Source organism: Rhinatrema bivittatum, chromosome 4, assembly GCF_901001135.1.
Source record: "Rhinatrema bivittatum chromosome 4, aRhiBiv1.1, whole genome shotgun sequence".
In the NCBI taxonomy this organism is placed as follows: Eukaryota; Metazoa; Chordata; class Amphibia; order Gymnophiona; family Rhinatrematidae; genus Rhinatrema; species Rhinatrema bivittatum.
Window position 1 is genome coordinate 339,594,864 of NC_042618.1, and position 24,589 is coordinate 339,619,452.

The following is a 24,589-nucleotide window of genomic DNA, read 5'->3' on the forward strand; positions in this document are numbered from 1 at the left end:
CAGAAAACTCAGTATTCCTCATAAAACATCAAACAATAAAATCAAGAAATATAATAAAATCATAATAGTAAAGCCATACTAATAAAAAGATTAAATATTTTTTAAAAAGCTGACATATCAAATAACACCCAATAATAAGAACAGATAAGGATAAAAAAATCCCATAGTGAAAGAGAACTGGGAAGGGGAGTTTCCAATGCATTGGGTGCAGGACTCCTTTGTCTATTTGAGGATTGTCCTTCACAGAGACCTACATCAGCTGAGCCCAGTAACATACAAAGACTTATGACCAAAACTGATAAGCCATTGTGTAGTTGGCGAGACTACCCATTGACCCTTGCTGGGAGGGTGAATCTATTTCAGATGATGATTCTGCCCAAATGGGTGTACATGTTTCAAATTATCCCCTGTCATTTCAACCGTAAAGACGTGCGAACCCTAGAAATCTTGCTACGCAAATATTTGTAGAAAGGGGGTAACGGCAGATAGCACTTGGGCGACTTATGTTGTAAATGGGACAAGGGTGGCCTGGGACTGGCGGACTTGAAAAGCTACAGTCTTGCTTTGTAATCTGCGACATGTGGCTGACTGGTTGTTGGGCACACAGTATTATACCTTGTGCTTACGGAAGTGCCGGCTTTTTGCCACCAATGAGCTGGGTTTCTTTGCTGCATTCTCCACTCACCAATTGTACCCACTCAGCTCCTGCACAGCCCCCTGCTAACCCCCGTACGCATTGCATGGCGCCAATTCTGTCGATTGTTGGGGCTGGATTGGCGCATTTCTCAGTTTCTCCCCTTGCTAGGCAACCGTGCGTTTACACCAGGCTCCACTCAAAGGGTGTTTAGTCAGTGGTCCCTGAGAGGAATACGATGGATAGCCCAATTTCTAGATGAAGATGGTACTATTCGATCCTTTGCTACATTGCAAGAGGCCTATGGAGTGAGCAGTACAGACTTTTTTGCTTCCTTGCAGACCCGCCACTATATTCAATCTCTACCTGTGAGGGACTGGGGATCAGCACAGAGGGGGATGCTCACTGAGGTTTTTGATGTTGAGGACCCGTCGCGACATTCCATCTCGTATTTTTATGCTGCTCTCTCTGTAAGCTCCATACTAATCCAGACAATGCTAAAATACTGAGTAAATGGTGTGCAGAACTAGCTATGGATTTGTCGCTGGGGCAATTTGAGCGACTGAAATCCATTACTCCCAATATCGCTCTGCGGGAAATCCACTATAAATTCCTGATACGCTACCCTTACCCGCAAAAGCAAGTGTATTTAATAGGCAAGGTTTCAATCTGATCAGTATGTGAAATTTAAGGCAGCAGTTGGAACTTTGGGGGCCCCAATTCTGGCAGTGCCCCAAAATTTCAGGGTTACTGGAGGACACTGGTGGCTTATGTTCACAAAATAACGGGCTTTTCCCTCCCCATGATGGCAGAAGTGCTTCTTTTTGACCAGTTAAGGGGGGGGGGTTGTGCCTGGGCCATAGATATGTGCGACTTTGGATCCGCAAAGTGCTTGCGTTGGCTAAGCGAACGATTCTGTGCGGCTGGCTTGGGGAAGATTCTCCCAGCCTGACACATTTGAGGAATCAGATACCTGCAGTGTGTGTTAATGAAAAATATATGGAATCCCTGGACTTGATGAAAAAACGAAGGACGTTTCTCCTGACCTGGGACACTTGCCTGCATTCCCTTCCGCCGAGGATGAGAAGCCAAATCCTAAATGACTATAGCGTTTCTAAGCGGGATACAATAAATACCTCTGATGCGCGCAGGGAGTTCATCGGGGGAGGGGGGGGTTGGTTCTGACACCATGTTTCATATTGTACTAGTTATTATAGCGGACTCTGGAAAGTGTACACCAGTGTTGATAATGTGGTTAATAATGGAAACTCAATAAAAAGATTGAAACTTAAAATTAAAAAAAAAATCCCCTGCTATCCATCCAGAGAATTTTTTATTTCTAGATACCCTGAGATTGTAGTGGATTAGTTGGGACAAGGGGTGCGCCCACATTTTCTCCTCTCTCTCACACATAGAAACGCACAGTCCCTCCTATGCACTTGCTCTCATGCACACTGACACAAACACATACACACTCACACACTTTTCCTCACTGTCACACACATGCCTGCCCTCCTCAAGGCACCAGACAGCAGCAGCTTCTTCCTTTGACATGCACTGCTGATGGAACGCCCTCCCTTTCTTCTGGCCGTGCTGGGCTACTGCGTCTGTTCCTGTCTTCTGGGAAGGGAGGACCAACACTGCTGCTTTTTTCTGGTCCCGTGGGCCCCCCCCTACCCCCTACGCTGATACTGCTTCTTCCAGGTACCTGATGAGGAGCCAACGCTGCTCGATTTTTCTGGCCCGCTGCTGCTGCTGCTGCTTCCTCGGCCTGGCCAAGGCAATTTCATAATTTTTCTGCCTCCTCAGGCCCATGCAGTAGCTCTTCCGGGTTCCGTGGGTGGGAAAAACAAGAGGGTGGAATCACCGTGGTCCTGCCACTACCACACTACCACACCGCCAAACCCCCAACCTCTGGCGCTCTTCCTGGTCCCTTTCCTTTCTTTTTTTTTTTTTTTTTTTTTAAGAATTTATTTAAGCTGCAGGGAGCAATTTAAAGCTCAACCTACAGGAAAAAAAATCTAGTTGGCTTTTTTTTTTTTTAAGCTACGAGGGGGCAGAAGGGGGCAGAAAGAGTGAGGGATTGCAGGGAGAGGGAGCATGAGTGAGGAGGTTGTGGGGAGGGGGGAATTGGAGGAATCAGAGTGGTTGTGAGGAGAGGACGCATGAGTGGGGGACTGGATGGGTGAGAGAGGATAAGGTATTGTGAATGAGGGGTGCGGGAGAGGGAGTAAGGGGATCTGAGGGGCTGTGGGAGAGAGGGACTGTGAGTGAGGGGTACGGGGGGGATTGGAAGAGATCGGGGGGATGCAAGTGCTCAGTGAGTGAGAGGTTCAGAGGTGCTGTGCGGATGTCAGTGAGGGAATGGAAGGGGCTGTGCTCTGTGAATGAAGAGATTGGAGGGACAGTGACTGAGAGGAATGGAGGGGGTGTTTGGTATGAGTGAGAGAATTGATGTCTGGGGGAGTGGCGTGAGTGGATCATGCTTTCCTCTCCTGACCCTAGATCCCCCCCCCTCCCCAGATCCCCCGTTCCTCCCCCACCCCCTCCCTGGTCCCTATGCCATCCCCTCCTCACATTTCCTTTCCCTCTCCTCCCTTTCTTCCCTCCATGCCTTATCTCATCCTCCTGCTTGAGATTTTCCTCCCCCCCCCCCATCCCCTGATCCCTTTCCCTCCAGCACCAATCACTTAGATCCCCTTTCTTCTAATAAAGAACCGCATAAACCAACTGGACACAGAAATATCAGAAAAGGAATTTATTTTTAAAAAGTGAAAAAAAAAACCTGTTTAAATTACAAATATATGCAAAGATTTAGCAGATTTGCCACATAATTGCCCCAGAAACCTAAAAAAATCCACCAAAGAATTTGCCAGCTCTTGCCACAGAATCTTGAAAAATCTGCCACCGGGGACCGGGGGCTCTGATGTAGAACATGCGATAAAGTGGAATGGCATACCATAATAAATTAGAATATGTTTAAGGGTGCAGGTAATCTGGGTCTGGTGGGATGTGGGAAAGGAGGAGTAATCCAGGTGCTTATTTATGACCTTAAATACTGTGCCTTTTGTACCACAGCTCTGATCCCACATTTCAAAACTGATTTCAGAACCAGTCGTAAGCCTTGTGGGGATAGGGAAACACCTACAGCACCTGAATGTAATCCGCTTTGAGGTGCGCTTTGAAGTGCCGAAAAGCGGAATAGAAAAATCTAAATAAATAACAAATAAATAATATGGGTTCATTTCCGCCGCTGCTTAGACTCTCACGTTAACGGTGTCTGGACATGAGAAATTGCCCCACCCAGCGAGTCACTGCTTGTACATACTTCCCCTTCAGGGGCACATGGGGGTGTCCTGCAGGGAGCGGCAGGTGCTACCGTAAGAAGCTCGCAGGGCAGACTGGTTGGGCCATCTGGGTCCTTTTTTTCTGCCGTCGTTGCCGGGTTACTGTGATATATTGGGATAACGTAACAACATGTTTGGAAGCGGCAGCGCGGCCCAGTGCCGGGCACCACGGTGCGCCTGCCCTGTCGAATCGTCCATACTCCCCAGCGGTGCGGCCAGCTGCCCTCACGGTGTGGCTCTTTTTTTTTTCTTTTTGATACAGACAGTGGCTGGCATACAGCAAGCTGTACCAGATCTTGGAGTTCAACAGCGGCTGCCTGCTGCATCAGATTACCAGCATCGAATACCAGTGGGTCCAGGATAGGCTGCAGGCTCAGCAGGTACAAGAAAGGTGGTGGTGCTGGTGGTGGTGGGGGGATATCACTGATGGGTGAGAGAGGTTCTCAAAACCTGATTTCTTTGCAGGATGGGATGGGAGGTGAAAGTGGGGAAGAGCAAGAGGCTGTGATTATACTGATAACTTTTCCCAGGGATCAGAGTGTTCTCCTGATCACACCTGTTAAAGTAGGACTGAGAAGAGGGATGGCCGCTAAGTGCTTTCAATCTGGAGATGTGGTTTGTTTGGTTTTTTTTTTTTTGCTTCCTTGATTGCAGAAGCAGGAGCTGGCTGAATCTTTTGAGGCGCTGCTGGATTATGGAATCTCTGTCCTGCAAAAGTACCGGATCATCTTCCCCCTCTCTGTTCCCCGATCTAAAGAGCGGCTCCAGGCCCTGCTGAGGTCAGTGACCTGCCGCAGGATGGTCCTCAGGTGGCAGGAGGTAGAATAGTAAGAGTTGGCTCCATGCAGGGGGGTCTCCTGCACCCAGGGACAGTTTTATCATGAGGCACAGTAGGCCTGTGACTGGGAGGGGGGGGGGGGGTGCCTGTGCCGCATAGGGTGCCATGGGTCAGACGTGCGCATCTGTGGTAAGTTTTAGGGAAGCCATGCCTTTCGCCATCTGACTAGTGTGATCCTCAGTTTCCCCACCCCCAATGCAATCTTCTCCCCCTCCCTTCCTCCCACTGACAGAAGGAGAGCAGGTGGGGGAGAGAGGGAGGCCGTTGATGATCCTATGCCTAGGGGTGACTGAGATGTTAGCGTGGTCCTATCCACACCCACTTCCTTTAGGGAAGAGGGGGTATCTGGACCAACTACTGCACCCCTAGATTCCAAAGTCCTGTAGGTTTTGGTGCCATGGCATGTTTTGCCTTTGAGGACAATATTCAGCTGCTACCCTGCTGAGCAAGTTAGCCGGATAAACTTATTCAGTGGTGCAGTCTGAGAAGGCTAAATATCGGCACTGTATGGGATTCTTTTTATGCATCTTTTAATTGTCACCCGCCCCAAACTTTGGAGGGTGTGGGATATAAAAGTATTAGGCATTCAAACTGAGGGCCTCATTTACTCAGCATTTTTCCCCATAGACACAGAATGGGAGAGAAGCCTTAGTAAATCAGGCTCTTAGCTGAATAAGTAGCACCTCCTCGGGATGCCCCCATCCTGCCCTTCACTTAGCTGACGATTTAGCTGGATAAATAGCCGGCTAAGTGACAGCCGCTGGCCATGCCCAAATATTGAAACAGTGCCACTTAGCCTGTTAAGTCTGAACTTAATGGCACTGAAAATTGAGCTCTTTGTTTTTCGGTGTTCTTCAGACGTGAGGAGGACTGTGGCTCTGCGTGTGTATGGGGTGTTTCCTAGTATGTGACGTGTTGACTGTAGAGGGGAGGAAGCGTGCTTTCATTGTCTGCGGCTTGGGACAGAGTCGGATTGATGGGAGCACATGCGGACTACCGTTTTATATGTCCAGATCATAGATGGGGCACTTCTTGGATCCTTTGGGGAGCTCTGGGCTGCTCCTTTCTTAGAGTTGCTTCTCCTCCTTGCAGAGTCCTGACCCAGATGTGTAAAACAAAGGCATTCCGAGAACTCTGCCCCCTGATCTCTGACCTTCAGCAGAAAGTGACAGAAGCCATTCAGGTACAGTCCAGTGATAAAGTTTCTACAGTAATCTATATGTTACATGTGTACGTGTATATACATAATACACACTAATATTCTGTCTGGGGGACGGTGTCTCCAAATGGGCTTGTTATATTTATTTATTTATTTAATATATATTTCTATACCGGACTTCATGAATAAAATTCACATCAGGCCGATTTACATGGAACTTGGGATTAACAAGTGTAACCAAACAAGAAGGCCGAAGCAAGCAAAGTTACATATAACAGGGACATAGAACTTGGGGGCTATAGTAGCCAGGAAGTAGGCAGATCAGAAATTAACAATGTATAAATAATATGAGACGGGTTAAGAGATTAGTGAACATCCCATTCCTTGGGTTGAGTCCGATGTGCTGAGTCCGACGTGAAATTTTGACTTAGGGGAAGGCTTGGAGGAAAAGCCACGTCTTAAGTTTTCTTCGAAAGGTGAAGGCAGGGTTCAAACAAGAAGGTATGCATACCTTGGCAGGAATGTGCCCCACTCATTAGCCTTAGTGAGTTAAGTATGATCTCAATCTCTCGTATTTACTGCTAATTCCCTTCTTAGGCCTTGCATTGTGGCAAGAGAGCCTCTTTCTGGAGTTCCTCGGGAACAATCAGTAGAGGCAACGTATCAAGGTACACTTGGAAATTCTTCTTAATCAGGCCAGTGGCACCCAGTATAGTTAGGACTACTTCTGCCACATTTTCTTGGTCTCTGATTGCATCTGTTGGTACTTAAGGATCTGCACTTTCTCCATACGACCCACAGAATAATCGCTGGGTACTGACACCTCTGTCAGCAATGCCATTCTTATGTTTTTCTCCTTCCGTACAATATCCAGTTTTCTAGCATTGATTTTCCTGTCAGTTGGAATGGAAATGTCTCAGGTGATTACAGCGTCTTCATTCTCTTCTATTCTATTAGAGTTGCACTCTCAATTTTTTTTTTCGGTATGTCTATGTTAATAGTATCGGTTTTTTTTTGTAATGGTTTTTTATATACCGATCTTCTTGCATTGGATGCAAATCAAACCGGTTTACAGTGAAACAATAAACTTGCCTAAGAGCATTACATGGAACGAAGAACATAGTACAAATAAGAGAGCTTGTGAACATTACATAGAACGAAGAATATTTAAAAACTTTTGGCAACAAGGTATTAAAAGTAAACTTCTTATACAAGATGTAAGCAAAAAAAACATCAACGTTAAAACGAAATCAAGCGTATAATAGTCTCGATTGAGATGGAGAACAGGGGGGGGGAGTCGGAGGGCGGACGCGGGGAAGGGAACAGTGGAAAGAGGATGGGGGGAACAGTGGATCAGAAAGTTGGAGTATGGGGGAGGGTTTAAGGGTGAATTAATAAAATATAAAACAAATCAAGGTTGTCGAGGGAAGTACATTGTGGGCCATCAAGGAAACGCTAGGCTGAAAAGCCATGTTTTCAGTTTTTTCTTGAATGAAATCTGGCAGGGGTCTTGTCTGAGTTCTGATGGGAGTGTGTTCCAATGAGTAGGACCTGCAGTGGATATTGTCCTATTACTTAGCGAGGTTTTGGTTTGTTTTGTGTTTACACAGTTTCCAGTGATTAAGCCATGCCACTTAACTGTGCCTTTCTGTCTTCTGTCATCAGCACGTTACATGCAGCGATAAGATGCATAATCATTTCCAGTTCTGTTTTACAGAATCTGCATTTATCCGTTTTACTGTTTCTTTTTCCTATGCTAGCGATGAGCCATCTGGTCTGTAGCCAACTGTCCCTTGCTGCAATGATCAATCTCTCACCCCGCAGGTTTAAGTTCACCTCTCCTTGATCTCCGTGGGATTGCTGCAGTAGCTCTTTGAGCTTCCCACTGTTTGGGGGCTTTTGCCAGTTAACTCTCTCCTTGATTCTTTAAAGAGTACTTTTTTTTCTCTTGTTTTGTAGATTCCTATTGCTTCTTTCCTCTTGTGCACTGGTGCATTCTCAGTTATCCCTTCCATTTGCCGGAATGAATGTACATGTTCTCTCTCTGTATATCTCCTCTATATTCATACTGTTACACACATTCTATAGAAACTGACTGAAAGGCATTTCACTTTCACGGAATTTACTTTTTGGGACCTAAATTCAATTTACGGAATGGAGACTTGCTACAACAGAATTGTGGTAGAAGAAAAAAAAAATGAACATGAAAAGTAGCATGAAATAACTGAAAGCAGTGTTCTGCATTCATTGATATCCTGTGGGAAGTACTTTATCTTGCACAGACGTTTTATGGAGGCACCTCCCTGGATGTATATGGGAACTGTGCAGTTGAGAAAAAGTTGTAAACCGATGTGATGTTTGCTACGAACGTCGGTATAGAAAAACTAATAAATAAATTAAATAAATAAATAAATAAACATATCTTTTTTTAATGGAAGCCAATGGGAAAATAAGATACAATATATGGAATTTTGATATACAGAAAAAAATTACAAAACTTTCTTTCGTCTATATATCATTGGATTGCTGTCTTCAGATTGTACAGTGTCTAGGTAGTATATATAGCACGTAGCACATATGAACAATTATTATACTCCAACATGTAAAATATTGACCTGAATATAGGAATAGTGACTGGCATAGAGTTATGCTGAGATGTCGTCATTCTTTCCCAGGAGCAAAGTCTGTATTTGTTTTATGATGTGGTTCTAGAAAACACTGCAGAGAAAGGAAGCATGATGACATCATGCCAATTCTTTTGCCTGCCTTGGAGGATAATAGCTCATCTTGAGGCCGATGCAATATCATGTGCGCAAACAATGTGCGTCCAGCTTGGGCACTCGATCTAATAGTCTAACGAGCTGGTGCACTAAAAGGGCTGCGCAATGGATAAATTGTGCATCCCTAGCGCATCCATGCCATCGAGCGCCCAGGAGAAGTGGCTGTGTGCAAGTAAGGAAAACGGACACTCAATTTTCTGAGCTTCCCTTTTCCTAACCTGACTACTGTCAAGTTTTTTTGTTTTTCTTTTTTTGTTGTTGCAGCTTTCTGTGGTTCTTCCTGCTTAGTATCTCAACGATATTAAGTAGGAGGAACCACAAAGAAGAAGTATTTTTTTGCTCTTCTGAGTATGGCTTGGGGTGCCTCAAAACTTAACGCCAGGTCTGGGCTGGCGTTAATTTTTGAATGTTAAAATGTGCGCACCAGCTGCACACTTTTTTTTTTTTTAAATCGGGGGTACTAGCTAATAGCCTCATCAACATGGCATTTGCATGTGATGAGTGCTATTAGCTACGCACCAGTATGAACGCGCGGTTTGGACGCGCTAATCCCGATACTGCGTTGGACGTATGTCAAGTGCGTCCAGAACGTGCGTCCAACCGCGTGCTGACCGGTGCGCTGAGCTCAGTGCCCGATATTGCATCGGCCCCCTTGTGTTGGATCTGAAGTAAGGTCAGCTATATAACTATGGAAAGCTGGGACCATTTGTCTAATTTGTTCAGGGCAGTTTCTGTCCTTTTATTCCTTCTCTGGTTCTCTTGCAGTCTGGCACGGTGGAGTGGTTTGACCTGAAGAGACAGCACCTGCAGCCTATGGTGAAGGTAAGTCCTTGGCCATTTCATGCAGCACCTTCTTGCTTAAAGGGACTCATTAAGGTTTAAAGAATAAAAGGACATTAATAGCATACCTTTTGCAGGTCCAGGCTTGAAGAATTAATTGCTAAAATCATTTGTTTTCTGTTCAGGTTTTTATTTATTATTTATTTATTTTATTAAATTGTTCTTATATTTCGCAAAATCCAAAACAAATGTTCAGTGTGGATGACAACTGTACTTTCATAAAATATTTACAAATTTATACGGATCATTAAAACTGCACCTATTACTTAATGAAGGCTTGCTTAAACAGCGTGGTCTTAATGGTTTTTGTAAAACTCAAAATATCAGACTCCACTCGTAACTGTACAAGAAGAGTGTTCCATAGTAATGATGCAACAACCGAAAAAGCTCTCATAAATGTATCCTGAAATTTGGCATCCCTTACTGTTGGAACCACCAGCTGAATTTTAGCAGCCTTGACAGTACATAGTGTTGCGCTGCGATGGGAGAGAGTGCAAGGGGATGCTCCCAGCGCGAGACGAGAAGATGTGTGCCCTTGCGGTGAGACGGCCCAATTCTGGGAACTGGGAGCCCGGGGACCTCCACCGGACCTGCACGCCTCCGGGAGACCACCAACGCAATGGTGGTCTCTGACTGGTCCTCCGACTGTTCCCAGCCCTTTCGGACTCGCTGCAGGGAGCAGCAGAGGTGGCAGGCCGGGCATGAGGCAGAGATCAGGGACGAAGGACAAATTTGGACGAAGATCAGACGTAGATGAAAGTCAGACGTGGACGAGGATCAGACGTAGATGAAGGTCAGACGTTGTTGAGGATCAGACTAAAACTCAGCATGAGAAGGAATCCGGGTGATGCCTGAGGCAACCTCCATCTTGGATGGAGCTTCATAGGCCTGACGAAACAGGCCAAAGAAGTTGGACTGAGGATGGAAGGGAACTTAGGAGCCAGATCCGGAACCAAAACATCTGGGGCAGGATAAAACTCAAGATGGTGAAGACTCCGGATAGAGCGCTAACCCCCACAGTCGGGAAGGAGGCTGCAGTGGCCAGGACGGCCCTCAGGCTATCCACCGGAGCACTGCCCGCCGGGGGCTAGGCGTAATCGGAGTCCAGAGCATCGGAGGACTATATACAGGAAGGCCTCCAGGCGGAAATCCAGGACATCAGGATGAACTCCTCGGACACTCAACGAAGGGCAGTTGGGATGGACAAAGTGGACATCCAGAAGACTCCAAGCCAGGAGGTGGAAGACAGGAACATAGAGGTCCTCAGCTCCGTCGATGAAATAGACCCACCAACGTCCTACACACCCCAGCAAGGGTGGTCGCAGACCATTGTGCCGCAGTGCGCCCTACCAACCAGCTGGGCTGGTCGTGGACCACGCTGGGATGGATCATGGCGAAGGCTTGGACATCTGGAACAGGGACGGACATTGGAAGTCAGAACGAAGGAGACATCAAGAATCGGGAACAAGGGAGACATCTGGACAGGAACAACGGAGACATTAGCAGAGACCAGGAATCAAGACGAAGGATCCAATGAAGAGGAAGGCCAAGCAGGAGCTGAAGGCAGGAAGTCTCAAGGAAGACTTGCTCATTGCAAAGGCGAAGATGAAGTGGCAGCTGAGCCCTTTTGTAGGGCTGAAGAAGGAAGACGCCCTTGATGACATCACAGGCACCACTCCCTCACTTGCCCTTTAAGTGAGGCAGAAAGACACGGGCCCGCCCCTAGAAGGAGCAGGAAGAGGAAGTCTGCAGGACCCTAGACAGCGGCCCTGCAGACGAAGCTGAAGCAGGAGGAGACGGAGCAGGCCACGCCCAGGCCCGATGCTGGAGGTGGAGAGAATGCGGCGTCCTGCCGCTGAGGAGCAGGCCTCCAGGCCTGCCGAGGATGATGTGAGCGGCGGCTCCATGCCGCAGAAGAAGCGGTCGAAATCCGCTGTTCCCTGCCACGGTGAAGAAGAGGACAGAGGAGTGACTCTATACCGCAGAGGAGCCCAGGATGTGGTGTCCCCCCCCCCCTCCCCGGGAAATCCAGGGCCCATTTTTCTTCTGATTTTGTCCTCCTCCTGCATAAATCTTACCTGGCTAGCTTGCAGGAGGAGGAGGAGGGTCCCCCTGTGGCCCCCCTCCTGACGAAAATTCCGCACCCCGCGCCGTTAACTGCTTGCCTGGCCACGGAGCCTTCGGGGTTGCTTTGGGTGTGGGTGGTCCCCAGGGTGGCCCCCCTCCCTGACCCCCCAGTGGCCCCAGTTCTCCCGGATCCTGATCCCACGTCTGATCCAGCGAGCACCCTCCCGCCCCTGGAGGGGGACGATCCCAGGGTCCTCCGCATGTTTCAAAGGGAGGAGTTGGAGCCCCTCATCCCCTTTGTCCTCCAGGAATTGGGACTGGAGGGGACCCTCGCGGATACCCTTACGGCCTCCTTGCCAAAAAATATGGACCCGGTCCTGGCGGGACTCAGGGCTCGGGCAAGCGCTTTTCCATTTCATCTATGCACAAGTTGCTGCTCTTGCATGAATGGGAGGCTCCCGAAGTGGGACTCCGGGTGGGGCGGGCTATGGACAAGCTCTACCCCCTCCCATAGGAATGTTTAGATATGTTGAAAAATCCCACTGTGGACTCCTGAGTCTCTGCGGACACCAAGCATACCACTATCCCTGTGGAGGGATCGACGGCTTTGAAGGATGGACAGGACTGCAAGCTCGAGGCACATATGAAATGTATTTTTGAAGTCCTGGCTCTGGGGGTCCGGGCAACTATCTGCAGCAGTTTCATGCTGTGGGCAGGTCTCAGGTGGGTTCAACAATTATTCGGCATCCAAGACCTCCCATCTGCAGAGGCGGAGCAGGCTGAACGTCTGGAAGCAGTCATCGCATATGGGGCTGATGCGCACTATGACCTCCTCCATGTCCAAGCGAAGGCGATGGCCTCGGTGGTGTCTGCTAGACGACTCCTCTGGTTGTGCAATTGGTCTGCCGATCCGTCCTCCAAGGCACGGCTAGGCACATTGCCCTTCAAAGGTAAGTTGCTTTTTGGAGAGGACCTTGAGAAGCTTATTGATTCCTTGGGGGAAAATAAGGTTCATAAGCTTCCGGAGGACCGTCCGAAACAATCATGCTCCTTTACACCATCCCATCCTCGTTTCCAGGGACAGAGACGGTATACGCCCTACGGACGAGGTGGCTCCTCCAGGGGCTATTCTTCTCGGTCTCAGTCTTGGTCGCAGCCCTTTTGTGGGCGTTGCTCCTTTCGCGAGGGCCAGTCTTTGCGCTCCATCCCTAAGCCTGCCACACAATGAAGTTCAGTCAATCCATTCCTCGGTCCCCTTTCTAGGCGGCCGCCTCTCCTTTTTCTTCGATGAATGGGTCAAAATCACGTCGGACCAGTGGGTCCTCGACATTGTCCGCTACGGTTACGCCTTCGAGCTTGTTCGCAATCTTCTGGATCTCGGTGCAGGCCAGTATTCTATTTACTTCGTGGTTCCCAAGAAGGACGGGGCTTTTCGGCCGATTTTAGACCTCAAACGGGTCAACCGGGGCCTCAAGATCCCACATTTTTGCATGGAAACCTTGCGAGTGGTCATCGCGGTGGTTCACCCTGGAGAGTTTCTTGCCTCACTCGATTTGACAAAGGCGTACTTCCATATTCCGATTCATCATGATTACGAGACATATCTTCGCTTCCATATCCTCAACCGGGATTTCCAGTTTCGGGCGCTGCCCTTCGGCCTTGCAACTGCACCTCGCACCTTCACCAAGGTCATGGTGGTGGTGGCGGCGGCTCTTTGCCGGGAAGGCATCCTGGTTCACCCCTATCTGGATGACTGGCTTGTACAGGCCAAGTCGGAGGCTCTTTGCAAACAGGCGGTGGATCAGGTATTAGCTCTCCTCGCGTTCCTCGGGTGGATAGTGAATTTTTCCAAGAGCAGCCTTCAGCCCTCCCAGGAGTTGGAGTTCCTGGGAGCCCACTTCGACACTCGCATGGGCAAGGTCTTCTTGCCTCGTGCGTAGGCCCTCAAGTTGATTGACCAGATTTGGAATCTGCTCTCGCTGTCCCTTCCAACGGACTGGGACTACTTGCAGGTCTTAGGGTCCATGGCTTCCACCATCGACCTAGTCCCCTGTGCTTTTGCTCATATGCGACCATTACAGAAAGCTTTGCTATCCCGTTGGCAGCCGGTGTCGGAACAGTTTCATATAGTCCTCTCTCTTTCAGCCTCTACCGTCGCTGCCTTGCAGTGGTGGCTTTCGCTTCCTCATCTCCTCTGGGGAATGCCCCTTCAAGCTCCACAGTGGACGATAGTAACCACGGACGCCAGTCTCTCGGGCTGGGGTGTGGTCTGCCTATCCCAGTCCACACAGGGGGTCTGGTCGCCGATTCAGACTCGCTGGCACATCAATTAGTTGGAGGCCCGGGCGGTGAGTCTGGTTCTGCAGGAGTTTCTGCCCCTCATCCGCGGCAAGGCGGTGAGAATGCTGTCCGACAACTCCACCACCATGTCTTACATCAATTGTCAGGGGGCACCCGCAGCCGCCTGGTGGCCCTAGAAGCCAGCCGTCTCTTCGCTTGGGCAAAACGACACCTGGATTGCCTGGTGGCCTCCCACATCGTGGGCAAGGAGAATGTTCAGGCCGATTTCCTCAGTCGCCAATCGCTTGATCCGGGAGAGTGGGAACTCTCGGATGCTGCCATGGATCTGATTGTCGGCAGGTGAGGTTCCCCCCACCTGGACCTAATGGTGACCTTGCGCAATGCCAAGGCCAATCGGTTCTTCAGCTGTTGGAGGGAGCACGGCTTGGAAGGCGAGGATGCTCTGGCTCTCCCTTGGCCCGCGGACGTCCTTCTGTATGTTTTCCCTCCGTGGCCTCTGGTGGGAAAAGTTCTCAGGAGAATAGAACTCCACCGAGGGCCAGTGGTGCTGTTAGCACCCGAATGGCCTTGCAGGCCATGGTTCGCGGATCTCGTCAACCTGGCGATGGATGGACCGCTTCAGCTAGGCCACCTTCCTCGGCTTCTTCGGCAGGGGCCCGTATTTTTTGACCAGGCCGATCGCTTTTGTCTAGCGGCCTGGCTTTTAAACGGCGACACCTGAGGCGTAAGGGCTATAAAGAGGAGGTTATCTCCACCTTGCTTCGAGCCCGGAAGCAGTCGACTTCTCTAGCCTACGTGCACATTTGGAAGGTCTTTGAGACTATTTGTGAGGAGTCAGGCATCTCAGTGCGCTCCGCCCCAGTCTCGTTGGTCCTTTCTTTTCTTCAGAAGGGTCTCTCCAAGGGCCTCTCCTTCAGTTCCCTGCGCGTGCAAGTTTCCGTTCTCGGCTCTCTCCTTGGACGAGTCGAGGGTCATTCCTTAGCAGGCCACCCGGACGTTGTTCAGTTCTTAAAGGGAGTCATGCACCTGCGTCCGCCCACTCGCAATACTTGCCTGTCGTGGAGTCTTAATCTGTTCCTCCGGGCTCTCTGTTCTGCTCCGTTCGAACCTCTCCATTGGGCTAGGGTAAAGGACCTCACGCTCAAGGCAGTTTTTTCATGTTTCTATCTCCTCTGCCCAGAGGGTTTCTGAGATTCAAGCATTGTCCTGTCGGGAACCTTTTTTGCGCTTCTCCGATTCAGGTGTTTCCCTCAAGACGGTGCCCTCCTTCTTGCCGAAGGTTGTCTCCACCTTCCATGTCAATCAGTCGGTAGAGCTTCCAGCGTTTTCTCCGGAGGAGATTGCAGGTACCGCTGGAGGCGATCTTCGTAAACTGGATGTCAAAAGAGTTCTACTCAGGTATCTTCAGATCACCAATGACTTTCGGGTCTCGAACCATCTTTTTGTCCTTTGGAGTGGTCCCAATCGGGGCAAACCGGCTTCTAAGACCACTATTGCGTGATGGTTGAAGATGGTTGAAGATGGCAGAAATATTAAACGAATACTTCAGCTCTGTGTTCACTAAAGAAGACCCTGGAGAAGGACCATCTCTACACATCAAGAAACTGGAGGGAAGTGGAATAGATGAAAATCCTTTCACAGTAGAAAATGTGTGGGAAGAGCTAAAGAACCTGAAAGTGGACAAAGCCATGGGGCCTGATGGTATTCATCCAAGGATATTGAGGGAGCTCAGAGATGTTCTGGCGGCTCCGCTGTGTGACCTGTTCAATAGATCCCTAGAAACGGGAGTGGTGCCGAGTGATTGGAGAAGAGCGGTGGTGGTCCCGCTTCACAAGAGTGGCAACAGAGAGGAGGCTGGAAACTACAGACCAGTTAGCCTCACTTCGGTGGTGGGAAAAGTAATGGAGTCACTGCTGAAAGAGAGAATAGTGAACAATCTACAGTCCGGAGAATCGATGGACCAGAGGCAACATGGATTCACCAGGGGAAGATCCTGTCAGACAAATCTGATTGACTTTTTTGACTGGGTAACCAAGGAATTGGATCAAGGAAGAGCACTCGATATCATATACTTGGATTTCAGCAAAGCTTTTGATACGGTTCCGCACAGGAGACTGGTGAATAAAACGAGAAGCTTGGGAGTGAGTGCCGATGTGGTGACCTGGATTGCAAATTGGTTGACGGACAGAAGACAATGTGTGATGGTAAATGGAACCTTCTCTGAGGAGAGAGCGGTTATAAGTGGTGTACCGCAAGGATCGGTGTTGGGACCGGTCCTGTTCAATATCTTTGTGAGCGACATTGCGGACGGGATTGAAGGTAAGGTTTGTCTCTTTGCGGATGACACTAAGATCTGCAACAGAGTGGACACGCCGGAAGGAGTGGAGAGAATGAGACGGGATCTAAGGAAACTGGAAGAGTGGTCGAAGACATGGCAGCTGAGATTCAATGCAAAGAAATGCAAAGTCATGCATATGGGGAGTGGAAATCCGAATGAAATGTATTCGATGGGGGGGGGGAAGGCTGATGTGCACGGAGCAGGAGAGGGACCTTGGGGTGATAGTATCTAATGATATGAAGTCTGCGAAACAATGCGACAAGGCGATAGCAAAAGCCAGAAGAATGCTGGGCTGCATAGAGAGAGGAATATCGAGTAAGAAAAGGGAAGTGATTATTCCCCTGTACAGGTCCTTGGTGAGGCCTCACCTGGAGTACTGTGTTCAGTTCTGGAGACCATATCTTCAAAAAGACAAAGACAAGATGGAAGCGGTACAGAGAAGGGCGACCAGGAAGGTGGAGGATCTTCATCGGATGACGTACGAGGAGAGATTGAAGAATCTAAATATGTACACCCTGGAGGAGAGGAGGAGCAGAGGTGATATGATACAGACTTTCAGATACTTGAAAGGTTTTAATGATCCAAAGACAACGACAAACCTTTTCCGTAGGAAGAAAATCAGCAGAACCAGGGGTCACGATTTGAAGCTCCAGGGAGGAAGATTCAGAACCAATGTCAGGAAGTATTTCTTCACGGAGAGGGTGGTGGATGCCTGGAATGCCCTTCCGGAGGAAGTGGTGAAGACCAGAACTGTAAGGGACTTCAAAGGGGCATGGGATAAACACTGTGGATCCATAAAGTCAAGAGACTGCCAATGTAGAGTGGGTGGCTCACCAGAACGATGGCTACTGCCCGGAGACAATACCCTTATTAAATAAACATACAGATGCTTACTGTGACTCCAACATCGCTCTAAGCTTCAACGGCAAGAGGAAATGTGGAAAAAAGGATTTGCAATCACAAAGAGGGGAGTAGCTGGCTTGTTACGGCGGTTACTACCCCAAACCAAATAAGCCTAATACTTCACTTTCCAAGCATTTACAGCATAGTTCTCTGCTTCAACGGCAGGGGAGAAGAAAAGAGGGTTCACACTCACAAAGCGGGGAGTAGCTGGCTTATTACGGCGGTTACTACCCCAAACCAAATGTGCCTGATACTTCGCTTTCGATGCATATCCAGCATGGCTCTCTGCTTCATGGCATGGGAGAAAGGCTGATACATCAAGCATTTCCAGCATAGCTCTCTGCTTCAACAGCAGGGGAATAAGAAAAGCTGAGGCTTCACGCATATCCAGAATAGCTTCAACTGCAGGGGAGAAGAAAAAAAAAAAAAAAGGATTCGCACTCACAAAGCAGGGAGTAGCTGGCTTGTTACGGCGGTTACTACCCTAAACCAAAAGGGCCTGATACTTCACTTTCAATGCATAACCAGCATGGCTCTCCGCTTCAACGGCAGGAGAGAGGAAAAACAACCAATAGGGGCTGTATGACATAGTCTGGGTAAAGGGAATAAACATGGGTGTAGCTTGCTTATTGCAGCGGTTACTACCCCTACTACCCCTAACTAATCAAGCTAGGTATTTCACTTGGATGCAGCTCCATCACTGCTCTCTACATTAATGGTGGGGGTGGAAGGGAATTAGAACCAAAGAGCTAAGAGAAACAGATAAGTATGAGAGAAAAAATGAGGGAAGCTTGCTGGGCAGACTGGATGGGCCATTTGGTCTTCTTCTGCCGTCATTTCTATGTTTCTATGTTTCTAAGCCATCTCCTTGGCCTATCTTTACCAAGGTTGGGCGCTTCCGGAGGGCCTTAAGGCTCATTCGCTGCGTTCTCAAGCTACTTCCTGGGCGGAGAGCCAATCGGTCTCTCCGCAAGAGATTTGCAGGGCTGCTACATGGACGTCCCTACATACTTTTGCTCGACACTACCGTCTGGATGTGCAAGCACCGGTTTTTGATTCTTTTGGGCGGCAAGTGCTTCGAGCGGGACTGTCTCGGTCCCACCCGGGATAGGGAAGCTTTGGTCCATCCCACGGTCTGGACTGATCCGGGTACGTACAGGGAAAGGAAAATTAGTTCTTACCTGTTAATTTTCGTTCCTGTAGTACCACGGATCAGTCCAGACGCCCTTCCCTGTTTGTCTTCTTTTCTGTCCTCTCAAAGCTTGTTCTTGCAGATTCGCAGATCTTGATACTTCATTCCTTGCAAGAATACTGAGCAATTACACCGGAAGCCTTGGTTGTCCAAGCACCAAGTATATGCAAGAGCGGATAGTCATACCATGTTGCTTACATTGTTTTACAGTTGTTCCATTGAGCTTTTTGGTTACTTGCTTGATTCTATTCTAGTTTTGTTGTTGTCTGCTTTGACAATGGTTATACTGAAGGGCTGCAGGGTAGGCTCTGTCCTCATATAGGATACCCTTTTCAGTTTTAGTCTGTCTCCACCTGCTGGAAAGGAGGCTCAACCCACGGTCTGGACTGATCTGTGGTACTACAGGAACGAAAATTAACAGGTAGGAACTAATTTTCTTTTCATGTATTTTTAGTAATAAAATAATTTTAATAATGGGAATGAGTTGAGCCATCAGCATTACAAGGAATATAAAACTGAATATCATCAGCATAGATCACGTATCCCACCCTCAAAGGATACCACGCAGCGGCTGAAAATAAATATTAAACAGGGCTGAAGATAATGTTATCCCTGAGGTACACCTGCTCTGAGATCCTTCCATGAAGACAGACATTTGCTCTGCTTTGTTGCATTCTGTGCTCCAAATATGATTCAAACCAACTTAAAACAGTTGAGCCAATACCCAAAGTTTATGTGACATGGTTTTGAAGGCCACTGAAATGTCCCACATCACAGGAGAAATAGAAGAGCCATTCCCTGTACGTACCCGGATCAGTCCAGACTCCTGGGTTTATTCATCCCTGCCAGCAGATGGAGACAGAGAAAAGCCTACCTATTATTCTACATAAAGAATCCATTAAGCTTACCAATAAAACCTCATTTCCCCTCGACTTTCTGAAATCAAACTGGAAGTCATATTTTTCTAAAATCTTACTCAATGTGGGCCAGTTTGAAAGTGGGCGATTATTTTATCTGTCAGTGATGCGGTATGATTTTTAACTACTGGCAGCACTATTGCCTTTGTTAATGATTGAGGCACCATACCTTTTTTATGATTTTTGACTACTTACATATTCTGAACAATCCAAAAAAGGGCAGGGATCCAGAGCTCAGTAAGTAAAGGAAAACTGTGACTATTTCCTCTACTTCTGCTCTTGGTCTGAACTGGTTCTATAACGAGTCAGGAATGACTACGTTATTGGGCTCTTTTCACTGTACTTTAGAAAATAATCTGTGTACTTTATTTAACAGTGATCTGCTCAGGGCTGGCTTTTGGGGTATGCGACCTGTGCAGCCGCACAGGGCGCCATGTATGAGGGGGGCGCTACCATGTTAGCATCCTTCCCCCCCCCCCCCCCCCGCCCATGCCCTTCCACATCTTGATAGGCAGAGGTCGAGAGCATAATAGTGCTGAGCAAAGGGTGGGAGGCAGGGAGAGAGAGAAAGAGGGTGGGGCGCTGTGTAGGAGCTGCTGCAACTACCGAAGGATGGAGCCCTATGCTAGAGTTGCCATCACCAGAGGGGGGGAGGGAGAGAGGTGCCAGTTAGCCTAGAGCCAGGCCTGGATTTTCTAAACCTTTGACATCGTTCACATCTGAATTCAACAATTTTGGTGGTTATGTTAATCTTTTTACCACATAAAACAATTCTTGAAACTGATTCAAAGATCTATAACATCTAAGAACATAAGAAATTGCCATACTGGGTCAGACCAAGGGTCCGCCAAGCCCAGCATCCTGTTTCCAACAGAGGCCAAACCAGGCTACAAGTACTTGGCAAGTACCCAAAAACTAAGTAGATCCCACACTACTGATGCTAGTAATACTCTTTCTTAACCTGTTGAACGTGAAGTCTCTAACTGCTAGGCAATTTATTATATGCAATTTCATCTTTTTCTTGTTTTGATTTATGCCAGCAATGCTCAATCCAAAGCACTGCAAGTTGTTTTTTTTGGGGGGGGGGGGGGGGTTTGCCAGGCTTCAGTAGGTCTTGCTGCATATTTTTGACTATGACCTTGTTCTTATGACATTATAGTTCACTTGTTGTTTGTTCCTATGCTTCTCTGCTCTCCTTATGGTTTTTTGTACCCCTTACCCTTCCCCTGTTACTTGTAATTTCCGTTGCTTTTGTTCCATGTAAACCGAGGTGATGTTTCGACTAACATCGGTATAGAAGACTTTTAAATAAATAAATAAATAAATAAATAAACAAACAAACAAACAAACTATTTTGATTGTAGGAAGGAGGCAGTTGCTTTTCTCTTCCCTGCTAATAAAATTAATTCAAAAGCATAGATGTCCCATTAAAATTCCTTCCCGGTTTCTGGTGGCCATTGTTCCTGGCCTGTCTCCATGTCATCGGGAGAATGTAATCCAGTTTTTGTTTTCTTGCAAACATATTTTATTAGAAAAACGAATCATGCTTCATACAAATTTAGCAATTTTTACAGGTTGTGCGCAGACATGCCAAAATGTGGTGTCTTCTACCAAAAGAGTGCAAGAAAAATGTAATCAATGGTATTACAAGATACCCCCCCCCCCCCCAAGTTCTTCTTTTCTGACACCCTTCCCAGTGCATTTTGGTCCATGGCACCAGATTGAATAACCACATGTTGGCATTGTCCTGTTACGCTACTTCTTCTGGCAGCTGGAACTAGGTTTGCAAGGTGTTAAGAGACTGTCTCAAAAGGGTGTGTGTGTGTGTGTGTGTGTGTGTATTCCTGTGCTCAATGCATTGGGCTTATAGCAATAACCTTCTCATAGTATTTGGGAGGGGAATAGGAGGAGAGTGTTGATTCAAACAGTTTGAGTGCCTTATTAACTACACTGCTCCTGTTAACATTGACTGGTGGTTCAGCAGAGCACCAATTGCTCCACTAACTGTGTGACCATGAGCAAATCATGTAACCTGCCCGCAGTCAGCTTGTAAATGTATTTTATTTTTATTTAGATTTTTATATTCTGCTTTTCGCACTTTTTCGGCACTTCAAAGCAGATTACATTCAGGTACTGGAGGTATTTCCCTATCCCCAGAGGGCTTACAATCTGATAGCTAGATTCATTATTCTGCTATATTTATAGTAGAAGGATGAGCTGCGGTAAGAAAAAAAAAAAAAGGGGCAGGGGCGAAATTGTGTAGCCGGCCGAAAACGCGGTGGTGCGTTTTCGCCTGCCACGGTTGTGGCCACGCCGCACACTTTCACACCCCATAGTGCCACAGGAAAAGGTGGTGTTCTTTCCCGCGTTGCTGCCAGCAATAATGTGGAAAACATTATTGCTTGCAGTGTGCCGGGCCATACCCTTGCCCACACTCCTCCCCTTCCCCTCATTTCAATAATACTGCTGCGATGCAACCGTTATCGCGTGCGGTAGGGCATTATTGCACGCGATAAGGCCACATCGCGTTTTGATAAATGACCCTGTGAGTTTGTACCTGAGGCAATGGATGGTAAAATGACTTAATTCAATATTAGATCTACTAATGTCTTGACATTTTCTGTAGCTATTTTGGTTCACTCCCCTCATCTCATCTCCTTTTTTTACCGTCATAAAACAAATATCACAATACACAAATACTATTTTGTGCTTTGGCAGAGTGTGGAGGAGAATGTGAAGTCGCTAGTGAGTTTGGTGGCCGAGGTGAATGGAGACCTCCAGAGCTGCATCAAAACCTGGAACAAATTCTTTATCAAGTAAGACACCAGGGAGTGGTGGCTATCCAGCTCTGCTTCCCTTATTTCCACGGTGAAGGCGGGAAGGAGGCGTAAAGCAAGCACGTTCCAGCTATTTGCAAGCTAATATCTGTATGCTGCTTCCCTCTCCCCAAAAAAGCTTACTTTACATTTTATGTACCAGAAAGGCAGAAATCAGATGTAGACGAACGCATGGTAAAGAGAAAAGGGATTCATTACCCTGTGATATTGTCCAATGTCACAGGTATTGCTGCCTGGTTATTCCTGTGATATTTTTCAAATATTTCCAGAAGGATCTTTCAGTTTATCTGCTATTTAAGAGAGAGAAAATTAGTGAAAGAAATAGCATAATTTCTAACTGACTGCTCCTCTAGCACTATGCAGGTACTCCTGGAACACTGCTCATTTACCCAGATGACTCTGGTTTTTCTCTGTGATATTGTACAATTTCACAGGTAACGCTGCCTGGTTATTATTCCTGTGATATTTTCCGAATATTTCCAGGATCATTCAGTTTATTTGTGTTGCCCGCCATTGGCACTTATTCCCCTGAAGCCCTTAAACCTGGGGACAGTTTCTCCTTTGCTCCTCTTTGTCAGCGGGCGGGATGTTCCTGGGAGAGGGGTGGAATTCGGGGGGCGGGGGGCAGAATTAAGTCATGTATGGATAGGCAGGTCTTAATGAAGGTCTCCTATTCATGGTTGCTCTCCAGTTCCTCACTCTGGTTCTTTCCTGCAGTATTGTGAAAGTGGATGTCTTCAGGATCACGTATATGGAGCTCCAGCGATTGGTGAGCACATCTTCATGTTTTAAGTTCTTACATATGTGCAGCAGATAAGAAAGCCGCCTACCTCCCTGAGAACCAGCATACCACAAAAGTAAAGATTTCTTTGGTTCTGTTAGGATTCTGGAATAAGACAAAAAAATGTGAAGCCGTTCCAGTCTTGAATCCCTTAAGCTTATCCCTGGGATGCAATATGTGTACCTCATGCTTGGATTTATTGTTTAATAACAGATTGAGGAAATCAGGGGTTACCAATCATCCAGTCCCATTTGACCAAGGACAAGCTTTGCAGTTGAGTGATAGGGAAGCTTTTCTCATCTCACATAAGTAACTTGCAGAATGCCCATGAACCTTGAAAACTTATTTTTTTTAAATTATTGTTTTGACTTTTCAGCTTGGAGAAGAGACGGCTGAGGGGGGGATATGATAGAGATGTTTAAAATTATGAAAGGTCTAGAGCGGGTAGATGTGAATCGGTTATTTTACTCTTTCGGATAGTAGAAAGACTAGGGGGCACTCCATGAAGTTAGCATGGGGCACATTTAAAACTAATCGGAGAAAGTTCTTTTTTACTCAACGCACAATTAAACTCTGGAATTTGTTGCCAGAGGATGTGGTTAGTGCAGTTAGTATAGCTGTGTTTAAAAAAGGATTGTATAAGTTCTTGGAGGAGAAGTCCATTACCTGCTATTAAGTTCACTTAGAGAATAGCCACTGCCATTAGCAATGGTTACATGGAATAGACTTAGTTTTTGGGTACTTGCCAGGTTCTTATGGCCTGGATTGGCCACTGTTGGAAACAGGATGCTGGGCTTGATGGACCCTTGGTCTGACCCAGTATGGCATTTTCTTATGTTCTTATGTTCTTATGACCTGGCAGTTTCCTCCTGCTACTTTTTGTGCTTTCAGCTCAGTTGGAGCCATGGCTGGGGACTGTTGCCATGAGCCTTTATTCGCAGTCACACGGGGATCTTCCCCCTATTTTATTTTCCCTCCCCCCAACATACCTGGTCTGGTCAATTGCAGCGACAGTAACGGGCCCAGGGTCATGCACCTTCCGAAACCTTGCAGTCATGGGCCCTGAATCCAGCCACTAGGTGTCACTCTTACGCAATGGCTACAACTTCCTCCCTCCCCCTCCCAGGGGCTGTGAATGCTGCATCCTCATCATCCCCAGCCGACCCAGAGAGTGGAAGACCTGACTCAGGGATAGAACCGTGACACCTTCCTCATGGCCGTGCACAACACTGCCACTGAGCTACTAGGCCGGCTTATAAGCATCTTAAATCACATATTATGTAGCTATCTCAAGGAAATTATGCCCCCTCCACATGTCACCCACAGAGGGTCGTCAGGTGTGCTACTTCACATATCTTATCTCGTCTTGTTTTCTGTCTATCCAAGATTTGACCTCCCCTCCTTTTGTCACTCTCTGCAGATGTCGCAGCAGGTGATGGAGCAGATGGCGCAGATTGAAAGTGTCATGTCCCAGGCCACATCTGATCACCTTTACCAGCTATACATGGACCTCAAGGAGCTTTATCAGCTTCGCATCAACTTGTCAAGCAGGTACCACACAGGCTGCTGCATCAGATTCAGTTCCAGTTTCGACCCTTAGGAGATCATTTTCAAAAGGATTTATACATGTAAAAAGAGCTTTTGGAAATTGCTCC

General features: G+C 47.5%; 1 protein-coding gene across 3 annotated transcripts in view; it reads left to right on the forward strand.

Moving 5' to 3' along the window:
* Positions 1–24,589, forward strand: part of UNC13D (unc-13 homolog D) — a 109,390-nt gene that overhangs the window by 56,132 nt on the left and 28,669 nt on the right. For all 3 annotated transcript variants that reach the window (XM_029600484.1, XM_029600481.1, XM_029600482.1), the window contains exons 14-20: positions 4,244–4,361; positions 4,636–4,760; positions 5,912–6,002; positions 9,524–9,580; positions 22,035–22,132; positions 22,871–22,922; positions 24,355–24,485. In XM_029600484.1, coding sequence (XP_029456344.1) covers positions 4,244–4,361; positions 4,636–4,760; positions 5,912–6,002; positions 9,524–9,580; positions 22,035–22,132; positions 22,871–22,922; positions 24,355–24,485 — 672 coding nt within the window. The remainder of the gene's footprint in view (positions 1–4,243; positions 4,362–4,635; positions 4,761–5,911; positions 6,003–9,523; positions 9,581–22,034; positions 22,133–22,870; positions 22,923–24,354; positions 24,486–24,589) is intronic.